Genomic DNA, 18,416 nt, shown 5'->3' with positions numbered 1-18,416 from the left:
ATGAAAGTAGCTGTTTCAGGAGGACTCTCTTTCAGTTTGTGTCTGAAAGTTACTTCTTTGCATGATCTACACATCCATGTATAGAGTTACTTATTTTCAAATTGATTACTTCCTTCCTTTCTTTGGAAGATTCTCTCATCCATTTTTTTGTATCAGATGGAGTAGTAGAAAGCAAAAACTTTCTTTCCCAAAAATTAATCACTCCTAAAAATATAACCCTTTCAAATCATATAAGAAATAGTTTCCGGAAAAGATCCCCGATTGTGACACGATGTGGAAGAGAGGTGAAGCCTCGTGCAAGATTTGGATTTTAGCATTTTCCAGTCCAGTTAGTTGTTTCACTTTGTACGGAGACACAAGGTGGGATAGTGTTGGAAATTGATAAGAATTGTCCATACTATATTTTACGGGTACTAAGGAATGCTGTTATTTTTTGAAGTTTTGATATTGTATAATAATTTTGAAGAGTATATTTCATATTAATTGGTACATTTCAACAACCTTCGAGTCACCCAAAAACCCTTGATACATATCAATACACAGGGTAGGTGTACTTGTGTGTTACATTCTTTAGCGACCGTGACAGAACAATGGGGAAGATTCTGAAGGCTGTTACTTTTCACCGAACTTCGTTCGACCGACTATGAAAATACTGCAGAGTCCAACAGACAACATAACAATTATTTCTTAAAATTTCTTAGAATTGATAATGTGTAACTAAGTTCAGTAATTTGTATGAAATGCATTGTAAAATAGTTTAAAGTAACAGTTCAACAGAAGAAACCGAGTATTGAAACACGTCCATAATGTAAAAATTATTCAATTATTATCATAGATAGTAAAATTAAAATTAATTTTAATGAATGGGTCGTTAACAGTTACATGCAAACAATACAAATAAAATAATGAAGATAAATACTGGTAAAGATAGAAAAAAATAAAAATGAGAAAAATAAAAAAAGATTTCTAACCAAGCTATTTCACGTCCGATTATCAGTATTCACAATCTTCTTCGGGTCATAACTGCCTTTTCCAATTGTCACCCTTACAAACAAACGAATATTTTTGCGATCAGTTCTTTCTCTGACAGTGATGCCTTGCGATACACTTTCGAAAGGTCACTCTGTTAATTTGAAACCTTGAGATCCTGTTTAGATCCATTAACGATTCCGCATTTTCAGTTTTCTGAACAACATAGACACCATCAAGAGATCCGACTACATACCATCATTACAAGATATCCTCTTCTGCAGAGTTATGACGACATCTGTTAGCAAAATAGAATTCGACGTACCGATACCAAAAAAGTACGGGGGCGGGACAGCAGAGTTCTGGATGTTCGACGTAGGCGGCCAGAGAGGAGAAAGAAAGAAGTGGATCAAAGTATTTGCAGGGATCCAAGCAATTCTGTTCCTTATTGCAGCTAGCGACTTTGATTTAACTTTGCGCGAGAATAAGAAAATCAATAGGCTTGAGGAGTCTTTCGAGTTGTTTAGAGACATTTATTCCAGCGAGTAAGTATAGAGGGGTCTTCCAACAAGGACTTTCGAACTTTTCAATTGATAACAGTTATCTTGTTGAAGCTACATTTTTCATTTATTCAGTCTGTTTTGTCAAATCACCATGGACGAATATAGTATTCAACAACTTGCTGAAAACGTTGCCGCTGTCTGTGAGAACTGTTCAGGATAACCCAAGGTAGTCGATTTTGCGTCGCTCACAAGAACTCGGCCTTTCACAGACCACAACTTGGCGAATTTTGCGTCGTGACTTGGGTCTGCACCAGTACATCGGTACATATTTATTTGAGAACGACTGTCAACAGCGAGCACTATATAGGTCGATGGTTTGGCCTAAATTGGATGATCTAGACACCAACGATATGTGGTTTCAACAGGACGGCGCTACGTGCCACACAGCTCATGCCACTGTTAATTTTTTCAAGTCGCAGGTGTATGCGAATAAGCCACAAACCACAGCGTTCCTGAATACCAACATAATCCATACCGTCGGTCAAATTCATATTGATTTATGAGCCAGAATCATTGAAAATTGGACGTTTCGGATGCGCTCCAACCAGAGAAGCCGTGGCGGACATTTGAAAGATGTTATATTCCACACACAATGGCATCAATAAGTCTTTCCTTCTGTTTATTGGTATTTTACATTTTTCGATATGGATCTGCCTATGGTAGTAATGGAGTCTTATTGAAATAAAAATTCAATGACAGAAACGTGATGACGGTTTTAAGGATAAGAATGTGATGACGTTTTTGAGGATAAGAATGTGATGACGTTTTTGAGGATATAAACATGAAGATGTTTTTGAAATGTTGAAAAACTCAGTTCTTAATAGATGGTCTAATATGTGGTGATTATTTCCTTCAGAGATAAAATGATGGAAAAAATGGAAATCTTGGCCGCTAAAACAAAGTTTTACATTGATGAAACGCTTTTTCTGAGTAGCGATAAAATTGACAGTAATGACAGACTATGGGTCATTAAATAAAATTGTTTTTTTTTCAATCGATACATTCATCCAAGAATATTTTAGGAAATAATCATCACAAATACCACTCAACCTGAACATTTTCTCATACGACTGTCCATATTTTTAAACTCAAACTTTGTTATTTTTGAGCAATACCAATCAAGCAACAAGCAATAGATAAAACCACTCGTTCCACGATATACTGGTTTGTTTTATCATTCTGACTGCTGTCATGGTATTCCGAAATAACAAAATTTTTGTTGAAAAATAGAAATTTATCAATAAAATTTTGAGTTCTGATATTATTGTCGAATAACCAATTTTAAAACTGCACCATTATTCTATCCTTATACGAAAATATGATGGGCAATCACATATAAGTACCTAAACGTTTTTGAAGAATATTAGGAATTAATATATGTCCTGGAGTTATAGGAACGAAGGTTACCCTCTACTTTTTTTACTATGATACTCTAATGATGCTTTCCAAAAAGGAACACGAAAAAGACCAACATTTGTTGTTTTTTATAACTAAATTTGTTATGACAGTAGTGGCTACTAAAATTGATGAAATAAAACTAAATTTTCATATTAAGAAAACATAAGGTTTTGGAGAAATTCAACGAATGAAACTTCAATATGTGTGATTGATGACTTGTTTATTTTGTGGTAATTCATGATTACTTAATGAATTGAATAAAAACACTTTTGTCTAATTTCCACTAATTAATTTCATTTATACGACCGGTTTCGGGTTTAACCCCATTATCAAGTATAAAACTAAAATGTGAAATTTGAAAACTCGGTTATATCGGGAGTTTTAAGGTTAGATAAAAGGACAGGTAGTTAAACGAACCAGAGTGCCAACTATAAAATTCAACACTGAAGGTTATAGAGGTTGTTTAACTTATAAATTCAAGAGTGGAAACCTACATAAATAGAGTTGCTCGTTTAGGGGTATACATTGGCTTCCAACAAATCAATTTTTTCCCTTTATTACATATGTGTAGGATTTTGAGATCATCTTTACTTATCTTGTGTGTTGATTCTTGAAGATGTTCGTACATTGTAGATTTTTTGTCACGAAGTCTTACGTCAAAATTTCTACCAGTTTAGCCTGTATATATACTGCACAGCATTCGCCACACTCTCTATTCTATATATAAGTACCTGGTTTTCCGATTTTTTAATTCTATCTCGTTTGTGTTTTGCATTAAACAGAGTTCTGCCTAAGTTATTATTACTTATGGAAGTTGTTATTTTGTATTTAGAGAAGTAGTAATTTTGAATATTTTCTGAAAGTTTACCTGTGTAGTTAATGCTACTATACTCAATATATTGTGTTCCCGGCAGTTTGGCATAATTTAGGGTCATTGTGGCAATTATGGGTCATACTTTTTTCAAATCACATATCTTTTTAACTATACGAGCTATAGACGTTAAATTTCAATGAAAGGTTTCTTGGCTGCATTTTGGTTATAATGGTTTTTCAATATTAAAAAAAAAGAAGATTTTTGACCCACTGTGTCCTCAGATGGGTACACCAGTAGGTCAACCCTGAGGGCACAGTGGATCAGGAGTATATTGGAATATAAATAGGTAGTTAACTTCTAACATTTTTTATTAAATTCATATTTCAGGTTACACTTAATAAAAAAAAACCAAACAAAAAATAAATGATTTTAATAAGCGTTCTACATATCAACTAGCGGATATCGATTTGGGAAAAATCAACATTAAAATAGTAGTAAGACTGTCGGCGTAACGTGCTTCCTCCTAGACAAGATTTAGGCAATGAAAGTTTTATATCGTTCTCCTTAACATATGATAAATCTGGATTACTTGGCATGTTAAACTGACATTTGCGATTGTCACGGAGGAAACTTACATAATATTCTAATTTATCATTACGCTCCTGTAAAACTTTTCCTGCGAAATAAATACTTTTCCTTTCAGTTGAAAAACTAACAAGAACATAATCTTCTTCCTTCGGAAAGCGAGGCAAAACATTTAGCAGTAATTTTTCATCAGTTAGTATTTCGATGTTATTTCCAACTTCGTCTCTCTCGCAACAATCAGAGTCTTCATCTTCCTCGCACCAATCAGAGTCTTCATCATGAATAGAAATATTTTCAATGTCATCTTCTGATTCACTCTGTAAGAGTTTCCTAACAGCTTTCTTCTTTGGTTCATTTGCTTTGTTCTTGTTTGGTAATTTCTTTTTCTTGACTTCCAATCTCTGTACTCTATGGTTTTCTTTTTCCGGTGTATCTATCGCAATTAAGCGGCGGCCAGGTTTCCCTTTTCTTCTGTTTGCCCTTGGCAGAGCTTTGAGGGGTTGTCTAAATTGGCTGGAGCTTACAAAAGCACCTGGTGATACCGGTGCATCTTTCGATTTAGAGCACTGGGGTTTTGCTGGTTGTTGTAAATGTTTTGTTGCAACTAAAGCCACATGATATGGCTTGACAGGCTCTTGTTCACGCTCAGGATCTGCTCCAGAGAGTGTTTCAGATTCTAAAACTGAAGAACTATTTTGCAAAATATCTCTGATATCTTATAACAGCCATTTCATATGCAACTTTTCAACGAATTTTTGTTGTTAAGCCGTATCGACAGATTCAGCATTAAACAACCTCGTTGAGAAAATCTCCCACTCCTTTGACAACAAGGAGATTGCGGTTGCTGTATTTCTTGATATTGAAGGAGCATTTGACAATGCACTACCTAAATCTATAGAATTGTCTCTGGCAAGGAAGGGTATATAATCGATCATAACTGGCTGGATTTATGCCATGCTAGTAAACAGAACTGCAACTACGATTCTTCAAGGCGAGGCCATCAGGTTCAGGGTCACCAGGGACTGCCATCGAGGTGGGGTACCATCTCTCCTTCTGTGGTCGCTCCTGATGGATAATCTGCTTGATACCCTTGACAGAAGAAAAGTTGATCTGTAAGCTTATGCAGATGAACTTGTCATCCTGGCAAGGTCCACGTCGGAAAAGGTGTAGCTTGTAATATCCTCCAAAGCACGTTGGAGGTTTTTCAGAGTTGGTGCTTGAGGGAGCAGATATCTGTCAACCCCAGCAAAACTGTGTTAATCCCCTTCACCAAGAGGAGAAAATTGGACGATCTAACGCCAATTTCCTTCAATGGTGAGGTCATTCCATTTGGAACGGAGGTGAAATATCTTGGCATTGTCCTTGATAAAAGACTCACCTGGAACGCTCACTTGGAAAACGTTTTACACAAAGCCAGACTGTCTCTATGAACATGTCGAAGGATTTGTGGTGAAACTTGGGGTTTAGGTCCCAAACAAATCCATTGTATTTATGTGATGATTATCAGACCAATGATCACTTATGGTGCAGTAAGCTTTTTGGCTTACAGAGACAGGCTTGTCTGGCTATTACTGGTGCCATCAGTACCACACCGTCAGCAGACATAGAGATCCTTCTAGATCTACCTCCTCTCCACATTTTTCTGGAGAGAGAGGCTAGATGGACTGCATACAGACTTGTGCACATTGCCAATTGCACAAATCAATTAAATGCAGAGTGCAACAGACTGTTGGTTGACACTGGAAGTCACAGCATTCTGGAATTGACCTCTGACTTTATGCCTCCAACTGTCAACTACGAACTGTCTTATAAAGTACTATTCCCGAGTAGAGAGGACTGGATCCTCCGGGAGAAGGAAATATTGAGAGCAGATAGTTGTTGGTTCACAGATGGATCAAAAACACCTTCCGGTTCTGGTGCAGATGTTTTAGATACAGACCCAGGACAAAGATATCTACCTGCCTAGGAACTTAGGCGACGACTGTAATCCTAGCGAAAATATACGCTATTGAATTGTGTGCGGAGAGATTGGATAAATCCAACCTCACACACAAGGCAATAAAAATATTCCCGGATAGTCAAGCGGCGTTGGGAGCTCTTGGCTCCTACCGAGCAATGTCTAAATTGGTAGAAAATTGACAAAAACGACTCTCCTCGATAGGAAGACTTTACAGATTGTCACTGGTCTGAATTCCTGGCCATACTGGCCTGGAAGGTAATGAAGCTGCTGACTCTCTTGCAAAGGAGGGTGCTGCAAGCGGCTTCGTCGGACCAGAACCTGTCATTGGCATCGCTTTGGGCTTTGCTAAACAAACATTGAACACCTGGATGGCAAGAAGATTTATTGACTTCTGGCAGAATCTTCCAGGATTGGCTCACTCCAAGACGAAGCTTGATACCAAACCTTGATACCAAACATTTGTTGGACTACAGTAGGGATGAACTTCGATGTCTAACAGGCCTTTTTACAGGTCACTGTTACTTGAATCATCATATGCAGAGACTTGGACTGTCGGAAGACAGTCACCTCTGTTTGGAAAATGATGAAACAGCAGAGCATATACTTTGTGCCTGCCCCGCTGGGGACCGAATCAGGTTCTTAGAGTTCGGCAGATCCGTACTCTTACCATCTGACCTGAAAAACCATACTGTAATAATTCAGTGATCAAATGAAACAAATACCTTCGTAATTGTGACTTCACTGCCTTTATTCAGTATACATTTCAAACCTTCCAAGTAAAAAACATTCTAAGAAATATACCGGGAGGCTCCATCTAAATGGTGGAACTCCACGATATCACACCTTCACCCTAAAAATGCACATAAGTATAAATTCGAACTTTCCTATCCCTAATAATTATTCGCTATCCCCAGTTTCCCTTACAATTAAACCTAATGGCACAAATAATGCCAAAACCAAAAATGCTTTTCTATATTAAACTCAATTATACCTATTGAGTACTTTTTGTTTTGTTACGGTTATTAATTACATTTCGTTGAACGTAAATTATACCTCGGTACATCTTCAACAGTATCAGTGTTCACCGTCATCTCATTTTTTTCATTTTGAACTTCCATCTCGCCACTTCTATCACCCTTATGATCTAAGTTCACATCATTATTTTTGTCAATTACAATATTATCATTTTTGATATGTTCATCGGTAGGGTGTAAGGAATGTCGAGAGCGTCTTATTTGATCCGTATGCTTCTTATGTTGCCTATCCCCCACCGATGCAATATCAAACAAAGTATTTTCAATTTTTTTTGTTATCACACCTTCGTTCCACGTAGGATTACTGATGTTAGTGTAATCCCTGTATAGAATATTGTCACCCACATTCAATTCTCTGTTCTTGCCCTCATAACCTTTCATTTGTTTTTCTACCTTGGCCTCTACGTGACCTTCACGGTTTGGCATTAACAGATCAAGTCTACCTTTTAATTTATGGCCAAACATCAATTTAGCTGGACTCACCCCTGTTGTAGTATGTGCCGTATTTCTATAATCAAACACAAACCTATAAATGAATTGTTTAATATTCTCATTACTCAACACCGCCTTTTTAGAGCATGTTTGAAATTTTTCAATGCCCCTTCAGCTGCACCATTTTGACGGATGATAGGGAGCTGAGAACAGATGCATGACGTATTCCATTTATTTTCATGTACCTACTGCTCGAAAGTAGTCGATGCGAAAGGCGGACCGTTATCGATCACTATAGTATCCGGTAACCCGAATTGTGAAAAACAAATCCTCAATTTATCAATAGTACCTTCAGCTGTGGTACTATGCATTTCGAAAGCGTCCAGCCATTTACTATAGGAGTCTGTCAAAATTAATTTTTTTTTATTATAAATGGGCCCCAAAAAATCCAAATGCAGCCGACACCAAGGTTTTTTTGTTAACGGCCATGGATTCATTGTGGATTTAGGCGGGTTACTACGTACAGCATTACAAATATTGCAATTGTTGTACATATTTTCTGTTTCTAAATCAATATTGGGCCAGTATACGTATGATCTAGCCATAGATTTACATTTATTGATTCCTAAATGATTCAGATGAATTTCTTTCAGAATTTTATTTTGCAAATTTTTTGGAATTATCACTCGATAGCCCCATAAAATGCAACCCTTGTTGTAAATGAAGTTGATCGCTTTTAGTTTCATAAACCTTCAATTCTTGGTTGAGTTCGTTTTTGTCTGGCCATCCGTGAAGCAAATAAAAATATAATTTATTCAGAGTTCTGTATTTTTTTGTTTCTAGCGCCACTTCTTTATGATTGATAGGCAGGTTTTCTTCAATGTACAAAATATGATTGAATCCGGCGTCTGAATTTTGGATTTCAATATCATTTGGGAGTCTAGAAAGACCATCTGCGTTTGCATTTTGTTCGGATTTTACGAATTTCATTTTATATTGATAGGCTGACAGGATTGTGCTCCATCGTTGTAACCGGCTGGCCGCGAAAATTGGTATGCCTTTTTTATCTCCAAAAATACTAATTAAAGCCTTATGATCTGTAATTAGTGTAAATGGCCTACCGAAAAGAAATTGATGGAATTTTTTTACGCCAAATATGATTGATAAACCTTCCTTGTCGATTTGACTATATGCTTTTTCGGCGGCATTTAACGAACGAGACGCAAATGCAATTGGACGAGACGAACCGTCAGGAAATTCGTGAGAAAGAACTACTCCCACCCCGTATGCACTTGCATCACAAGCTAAGTACAGGGGTAAATCAGGATTATAATATACAAGAACTTTTGAAGAAATCAATTCTGCCTTAATTAATTCAAATGCTTTATGTTGTTCTCTTGTCCAATTGAATGGCACTTTTTTTTAAAGTGCATACAGGGGAGCTAGTATTTACGCAATTTATCGAATACAGCAGATTAAAATACCATCTGAAAATAAGGCTACGCCATCCATGCCTGCAAAAATACTTTTGATTATTCTCTGGAAAATGCTTGTGTGTATTAATGGTGACTAAGCTCTGTGATTCTTCGTCCAGCTCTATTTGTGCATACGCCTGAGATAAATCAATTTTTGTGAAGTATTTACAGTTTTTTAAATTCGCCAACAAATCTTGAATTTTAGGCAAGGGGTATTTATCAATATATAATTTAGGGTTCAAAGTGACTTTAAAATCTCCACAAATTCTTATATTTCCATCCTTTTTTAATACAGGCACAACTGGCGTTGCCCAATCACTGAAATTTACTGGTTTCAAAATACCTTGTTCAACCAAACGATTCAATTCTTTGTCAACTTTGTTTTTTAGAGAGAATGGCAATGACCTTGCTTTTAGAAAAATCGGAACAGCATCTGTTTGAGATATAATTTTACCTTACCTGCTGTGAAACAGCCGAGTTCACCATTGAAGACTTCTGAAAATCGTTCTAATAGAAAGTTTTTCCAGTCTGTTTTGGAAACAACTTTATTAGAAAAAACATTATTGAGAAAAAAGGAATCAAGTGACCGATCAGTGGAGGACCCCCACCGACAATGATGAACAATTTCAAGTTTCTGTACACCTTTTCACGGAGTGTGATATCACCAATATAGAACCTAGAACTTGAATGTGGTTGCCAACATAAGACTTCAAGTTCAAATTTTCAGCACAAATTGGAATTTTTTTGAATTGATTATCATATGTATCATATGTCATTTTAGAAAGTGCGGAAACTGGAGATCCTGTGTCGATTTCCATTTTTAGAGCAATACCATTAACATTCGTATCTAATTTTATTGGTTTATAGTGTTTTTCTCTCAAATTGAAAAAACTCTCAAAATGATCATCGACATCACTTTTTTCAGAATCCGAATCTACTTCAAACATATTTATTATACTTAATTATTTGTTGTCCGGTACTGTTTTTCCAACAACAGCTGCTCACGTGGCCCGTACGTCTGCACATATGACACTGAGCATTCTTGAAATAACAATGTTTGTCGTCATGAATAAATTTACCACAATGGCGGCAGGCCGAATTTGCAGCATTTCGACTCTCCTCCAACTTTATTTAATTTAATGACGAAACTGCTTCCACCAATCCTGAATTTTTTTTCTGCTGCCTTCATGCTAATAGACAACTCATATGCCTTGTTATGAGTTAAACCCTTTTCAGAAAATAATCGTTGGCGAATAGCATCGCTCTTCAAACCGTATACTAACTGATCTCTAATGTTTTCTCCTAGGGCCGCGCCGAAATTACAAGTCTTTAACATCTTGTTGAGATTTGCGAAAAATGAAGCGATACACTCACCAGAATCCTGTTTTCCTTATCGGAACTTATACCTCTCTGCAATTTCCGATGGCACTGGCTCCAAATGATTTTTCATCTTTTGCACTAGCTCTGCATAGGTCTTGTTTTCCGGCTTTTCCGGGTTACACAAATCAGTCAGTAACTCAAAAGCTTCGTCGCCAATGACTGTTAAAAGTATAGCTGTTTTGATGTCTTCTTTCACATTATTCGCCTTGAAGTACTGTTCAAGACGCATTATGTATGTAGACCAACACTTTTCATTTAATTTAAACTCGTCGATCTTCCCAACCGACATGATGCCTCACTTGTACGGCGAAATACAATTTATATTTGATTTAGATATATATTATTTAATTCCATCCTCGTCGCCACTGTAATAATTTAGTGATTAAATGAAACAAATACCTTCATGGTTGTGACTTGACTGCCTTTATTCAGTATACATTTCAAACCTTTCAAGTAAAAAACATTCTAAGAAATATACCTGGAGGATCCATCTCAATAATGATGGAACTCCACGATATCACACATACACACTAATCGGCTTCGTTAAGAAGCTGGGTTTATTTGGCCGAGTGTGAATAGATATTAGCCCCAATAAACCCTTGCGGGTTGCGGTGGAGGGTCGAATAGACCCACTTACTTTAGACCTAACCTAACCTTTATACTTAAAAATGGTGTTAAAACCGAAACCGGTCGTATAAATAAAATTAACTAGTAGAAATTAGACAAAAGTTTTTTTATTCACTTCATTAAGTAATGAAACTTTGCATTGAAAATTGATTCATACCAGATCATAACAAACATAAAACAACACAAAATATATATCCATCTTATTTGCATAATATTTGAAATGGCGGTGGTAGTTCAAAAAAAATTTAAATAATTCAAAATTTTTAGAATAGGTAGATATAGAGTATAAAATAGTTGTAACTCAAAAAATAATTCAATACTATTCCTTAAGGAAACTATTGTATAATGAAACACGTTTCAACAATTTTGCAAAACCTGTTATAGTGAAAAGCTCACAGAGAACCGTATAATTGAATGTTTATAAATAACTCGAAAGATATATGCTAATTAAAAATTCAATAACGAAATAAAAAAATCAGTTTTATCTTTTTCGAATAAGAAAATGTTTCAATTTTATTCAGTTCCAGAACTTTTTCTTCAAGTATATAAAAGGGATGCTTTGGCACATTTGTTTTTCAGATATGTTCTAGATGCTGGTTTAATTGTTTTCTTGAATAAGCAAGACATACTGAAGAAAAAAATCGAACAGGGAATAAAGCTAGAGAAATACTTCCCAGAATTTAGCCTTTACAGCCCAGATGGGAAACTGAAGTGTAGTGATGAATACCAAAGAGCCAAACTGTTCATGAAATATAAAATTGATGTAAGCAGATACATTTCTCATAAACTTTTCATGAATCATTCAATTTTTTTTTTTCAGGAACTAACCAAAATTCCAGTAGAAATAGAGAGTATTGGTCCTCTAGGAGAGAATATAACTGAAATAATACCTCCAAGAAATGTTTACACACATTTCACAATAGCGACAGACACAAATAACATAAGGAAAGTCTTTGATTCTGTCCACAGCATCATTTTGGAAAATGTCCTGAAAGAGGCACTGCCTATATAACTAAAAAATTTGAAGTGAAAAGATATACAATTTCAAATATTTTAATTCTTATAGTTTCAGAACATACATTTCATTAAATTTATAAAAATCACCTACTTTAATAATGACCATTTCAGCTGTTCTTTTGCAGATTGAAAGACCTATAAATAAATAACATTTTCAATAATCATATCATCATTGAAAAACACCGACACCTATGAGTGAAAATCATCCTAATAGTTGACAACACTATCTGCTAAACTTAATTTGTATATGTCAAAGATAACCAATTTCAAAATTTTAAAAAACAAACCATAGATGTCGCAACTTTGTGATTTCCACTTATTGTTTACATAGAAAATAAATTGTAAAAATTTTTTCACTTGTTTTTTAATATTACCAAAACAATGAATGTATTGCGTTAGTTACCTGGGCTACGGTCTGCTCTCCAATTGGTATATCATCATTCCTCAAAGCTACCCTTGACACAACAGAATTCGAATCAGCATCAAGGATAATTCTGAAAAGGGGCAGACAACATAATGTGAATAGAATCATTTGTTACAGATCGATTCTGACACCCTTGGCAATATTCAAATACAAAAGCATTCAAAATTTAGAAAAGTCTTACCCTCCATCACATATCTCATCCAGCGCTAACATAACTATATCCAGGGACTCTAGTACTGCTCGTTTTTCCACATTTTTCCTCAGTATTTGGCTAACTGAGTCATAAAGACAATTGAGAATACTCATAAGAATAAGCTAAAAAAACTTGCTTTTCTCACTCAAAAAAGAAAAGTGAATGATTTGTAATTTTGTGTAAAGGTGTATAATATGATGCAGTAGTCGATTTTGATATTTTTAGGAAAGCTTCAAATTACCCTAAAAAATGGAGAAAACATTAAAAAATTGCACAGAAGTGTTATTAAAATACTTTCTTCCCAACAAAACATATTCTAGAAGTCAGAAACCTAACTTGAGTTATTATTTGAGGTAACAAATCTTCATATATTGGATACTCTTTAAAAAACGTTTGCAAAACTGTAAGTAAAGCATACTGAAAATTGAATTTTTCTTTTGAAAACTTTCAAAATTGACTCCCAAAGCAAGATGCATAGAAACCCTGGTGTTTTTACCCATTTGTCAAAAACTGTTGACGAGAGATATAAGATTTACCCAAGTTGTAAATTGTTCAGATTTTCAATTCATGGACCATAATGTTGAAAAATCTTTCACCTAGTATCAGTTTATTTCTAAATGTAAACCATATTGAAAATTGAAGTACCAACTTGACATTGTCAAGTAGTGTCCCTTAGCCCCTCTTTGAATGAAATGCAGAAATTCATTGGATCTCTTTCAAGACTGTCGTAGGTCAAAAGTTTGACAAAATATTTCACATGGGGAAGAAGTCCAAGTGATCACAACAGGGATATTCTATGCATTTTGCTTTGAGCAGAAATATAAATATGACAAATGATGGTAACACAAATCACAATTGAAGTAGCATTGTTGTCAGTTTGTAGTAACTGTATTCAAACATTTAATTTGATTACAATACAAAAGTATCATATACATAATTTCAAAAACTTCATGGTGGGTAAGATAAGGAATGCATCTTCTTTGTATCCCTTCATATCGGTAATGCACATTAAAAGTTAGATTTGTCTTCTTAGTTTTCAAGTTAACTCAATTGCCAAATGTGCCACATCAATAGGAGACACAACTCTCCATGTGCTTTTGAGGTCGTTTAATTTTAAATTTATTGATGAATGGAATGTCACCTTACATTATGTTGATTTCTCAATTGACAATAAACATAATTCAAACAATTTTCATTACAGAAAAAATTAATTTTCACAGTTGAAGGATGTAGAGGTCTGTGGTACAACTGGGATTTACTTTTGCAATCTTGCAACACTGCTTTCCTCTTTTTAGCCTCCAGAATAGTTCAAAATATAATGTCTGAGAAATGAGGACTAGTAAATTTGCTTTTTCAAGTCGTTTTCAAGCTTAATTGAAAAAGTTTTAGCTTTTTACTAGATTGAAACGGAACTGCAGTACTTCATAAAAAGTAATATGCCTAAAATTAGTATTTTAAATTATGAGGTAAGTACAAAAAGGAAATGAGCATAATTTTTCTTCATTTTCCTGGTGATCTCTCCTAACCCCTAAAATATGTGTTGTTGAGAAAAAGCATAGTAATTTTTTGATATACAGTTCCCACTTTTTCAATTTTTTTTTATTGATTCGACTTTTTCTCTGTCTGCTGATCACACATGTGAAGTCAAAACATGGCGCTCTGGTCTACTTTTGGAGATATGATCTTCAGAAAGTAGAAACTATTTCGTGAATTTGCTTCTGGCATTAAAACCATGTAAAATGAAACATCACTATCACATTTACCTTGAATGATTCACACAATGAAAAAAATCATGTTTCACTAAATTAATACTGTATTATTTTCATTGACGATTTCGTAACTTCACCTTAGAAAACAAAAACAACACTTTCCTATTCAACAACATGTAAATGACACTTTCCTTTGGTGTTAACGTATTTCCCACACGAGTTTACATATTGTACGGAAACTATTGAAAATTATATTGACTACTGACACAATTGTTCAACTATTTATGACAGATATTTATTTTTTAGTTAAGGCTCACTTGGTTTTTCAATATTACAATACAATACAATATCCTTTATTCGCCATAAAAAATACAATAGTATTATAAGGTTTTGTCAAATATCATATATCATAAGAATACAGTACGTACTTGCAATGCAATTCCCTCCGATTACTTTTAATCAATCAGTCTATATAATGCTGCAGATCACTTCAGTTCACAAACATATTTGTTTATTTTTGAAAATACAGTTGCAAGTAGTTCAACTTTCATTTTATGTGAAGCAATTAGACTCACTATAAACATAGTATTAGCTTCCACCTGAATATGAAATATGGGTGTGCAAATTCTTACATATCAAAATCTCCACAATAAAAAATGTGTTTACTTAATCCCAGAAATAAATACAACTAGTTAATTCCACCTTCTTTTGAATAGAAGCTATGAAAGGCCACTTTTTTTCTAATATTCAAAAATCAAAATGTACCTTCTACAATTGATCAGAAATCTGAATTAACAAATTGTGTGTATTTGAGGGAATAAATGCGTTTTTGCAATATCAAAATCTGAACATATAAACATTTAAACAGATATTTATACCTGCAAATAGATAACATTTGTTAATTCAGCTTCTTTTAATTTATAAAAGGTACATTTTGAGTAACAAAAAAGAAAGTGACATTTATTCCTCAACTTTTCAGGTACCTTCTCATATACATTCGACAACAGCACATTCATTTTATTGAAAAGTTTTGAAAAACCGCCAATAGAAATGATGAAAAAGTTCCTTCTAAGTGTCATTTATTTTCAAGAAAAAGTTCTTTGAAAAAGTTTCATTTATTTTCATTAGCATATATGATGAAGTTTGTTGGAAGAAATAGAATTTTAAGGAAAGTATATTTTTTGTATTAAATGTGATGGTGAAAAAAAAGGTTTTATTTTTTTGAGTTTTTATTATCCGAATGTGAGTTTCTGAAATAGTTCTATTTTTTTAATTTTTGGAAGGCTGTATCTCCAAAAGTAAAGCGGAGTATAGATGAGTACTATTCCAATCATTCACAATTGGATTTCAATATTCTGCTAATGCTGTTGTCGGTTTTGAAGATTGATCAAACCATCAACACCAAGATGAAAACTTGGCAAGTTAACCTGTGTGTCACACTGATCAGTGGTTCCACTTCTGTTTTGCTTGCTTTCACACAGTGATTTCTATCAATATTCTCCTTGGATTTCTCGATTTTTCTTCCATAGAGGATCACTTGTCCAGTACTGATGAAGGTCAACAGGCTGAAACAGCTGCCTACTGGTGGCTTTTAAATTGAAACCAAATTGTGAATGATCATAATAGTAATCATTTATTTATGTTTTCATTTTCACAGAATTATTTTCCAGCAGCTTAACTGCTAACCTAATCTTTCTTGATTTCATATATATGTATTATATCAAACACAAAAATTTGAATGTTCGGAAGTTTTCTCGAAAACTTTATCAAAATCTGCAACATATTCTACACTTTTTCCAATTGATTATCTACTAACCTCGTTTTCGTGTGAGCTGCCCATAACATAGAAAAATAAATCCACATTGCTCCTATAAAGGCAGGTTAATCCATCTAGCATGATGATTTCTGCATTTGCTCTATGTGTTTTGTTAAATAGATTTTTCTCAAATGCCTTCTGCTCTTTTGATGTGGGGAATGTGGTTTTGTCGTAATATTTTGCCAGGATTCTGTTTCCATCATTATCCAGGATCAAAATCCCTTTTATGGTGTATAAAGTGGGTTCCTGAAATAAGATTAAAATAATGTGGAAATGACAAGTGGTGGGAAAGTGTAACCTACCAACAATGAACCTTCCATGGCTTCAATTCTCGTAGTTTCGAGACTGGAGCAAACAAGTTTATTTTTTAATTAAAAATATTTCTATAACCTATTATAAGACGTGGCTTAAACTCTACTCTCTACTCTGACAGCAAAATATTACCGTGTTGCCAGAACTACACTTTTCTTTTGGGATTTCTTGATATAAAACATCAAAAATCGAAACGTTAAGGCACAACCACACTAGTCCGAATTTCTCAAAATGATTGCGAGTAAAATGGCTGTCACAAGTTTTTTAAAAAAGTTGAAGTATTTGAACTTTATTGTGAGAAGCATTTTTATTGCCCAAGGTATAAATGGGAATAATGGCTGAAAGTAACCGATTTGTTAGCGTTGTCTCTATTCATTCAAAATATATTCCCACATCATTCTTTGAACAGAAGAGGAGTAGACAATAAAATAATAATATAATAATAATAATAATAATCATAGTATTATTTAAATTATGTTGTTTCAAAAATAATTACTTCCTAACCGTTACTAAACAGAATTTTTGATAGTAGCGGTTACTTTTGAAACAGGACGGTTGTCATTAAGTCAATTGCTAAATTACATCAGATGTGGATACTATAAACTATGAACTGTTACCCGACATTCTTTAATTAATTAATCTCATAATATTCAAATTGAAAGTGGGAGTTGTCCATTTCTTTTAAAGAATTACATTTTTTAAGTTCTGATGAATCGTCGGAGGGAGATAAAATCACACATATGCACCTAACATTGAACAATTCCATAAGTTGACGATAAACATATCTTTAACATTCTCAACGACTCCAGTCTAAGATGACTATACACTGATAAAAGTTGGGATGCGTTTTTGTTTCAGAGATTACCAAGTGGGTTAGGTACCAAGATGGTACCAGTAGTCAATATTTCTATTGATTTTAGTCATCAATTGATCTTTGATGAATGATGTTGCAGATATCATTATTTTTCCTAAGGAACGAATAATTAAATTTATTTAAAAAACGCATGAGTTAATTAACATTCGTAAATATAATATTTTGTGTCAAATTTGAAAAATTATGTTTGCTTATTATGTTTGCTTTCATCTCACTATTAGCCAATCTATATATAACGTTATCTGATAAGTTTTAATCTCACTAATCTAATTCCAAATGGAGTCATTACTGCCAATATATTGGCGCCAATATTTTGGCGGTAATAACTCCATTTTCACCATTGGAATCTCCTAAATTACAGAAGATATGTCGAGGCTTAAATGACTCCATCGAAAAATTTGTTTAATAAACACTAGTTGTCAGAACTCATCGAACATCATAAGTTTGCACAAATACTTCAGTCAAAATGTCCTCATTCTCAAATGAAGAAAAAGAAGATATGTTGAAACTTCATTTTAAATTTGATAGGAATATTGTAATAAGTGGCCGTTGGGTCTGAATTTGCGATCCCTTTACACTACTAATGATATACCTATAATGATTATCTTGGGTGACTTGGTCTATCTTCGCAGAGCAACGTCTTGGTAGTACCACCATGGCTTGAATGCATGGTCATTTAAGGGAATGAAATAATATCAGTAGAGTTTCCACAAACCAACTTTACTGATAAATAAAGTAGGCGGAATAATTGGATTAACAATAGATAAAATAAAATTAACAAAAATAATGACTGAATTTTGAACCTGAACAGAGCAATATTTATATTCTTTCTTT

General features: G+C 34.2%; 2 protein-coding genes across 2 annotated transcripts in view; one reads left to right on the top strand and one right to left on the bottom strand.

Annotated features, from left to right (window-relative positions):
* Galphaf (G protein alpha subunit f) overlaps positions 1-12,606 on the top strand; it is a 60,413-nt gene extending 47,807 nt beyond the window's left edge. Inside the window, exons 4-6 of the mRNA XM_023162427.2 lie at positions 1,182-1,514; positions 11,817-12,000; positions 12,058-12,606. Of these exons, the coding sequence (XP_023018195.2) occupies positions 1,182-1,514; positions 11,817-12,000; positions 12,058-12,249 (709 nt within the window). The 3' untranslated portion in view covers positions 12,250-12,606. The remainder of the gene's footprint in view (positions 1-1,181; positions 1,515-11,816; positions 12,001-12,057) is intronic.
* Positions 12,275-16,858, bottom strand: zetaCOP (COPI coat complex subunit zeta). Its single transcript, XM_023162428.2, has 5 exons — positions 16,699-16,858; positions 16,397-16,642; positions 12,860-12,993; positions 12,658-12,748; positions 12,275-12,389 (listed from the first exon to the last, which is right to left on the bottom strand). Exons 1-5 carry the CDS (start codon positions 16,714-16,716, stop codon positions 12,342-12,344), a joined length of 537 nt encoding a protein of 178 aa, XP_023018196.2. The 5' UTR covers positions 16,717-16,858; the 3' UTR covers positions 12,275-12,341.
* Positions 16,859-18,416: the final 1,558 nt, after the last annotated feature.

The sequence above is a fragment of the Leptinotarsa decemlineata genome, unplaced genomic scaffold (genome assembly GCF_025532065.1).
Source record: "Leptinotarsa decemlineata unplaced genomic scaffold, Ldec_3_MD MMD2_tig00078422_RagTag_RagTag, whole genome shotgun sequence".
Lineage (NCBI taxonomy): Eukaryota > Metazoa > Arthropoda > Insecta > Coleoptera > Chrysomelidae > Leptinotarsa > Leptinotarsa decemlineata.
Note: the sequence above shows the minus strand (reverse complement) of the source record. Positions and strands in the feature narration are given on the sequence as shown.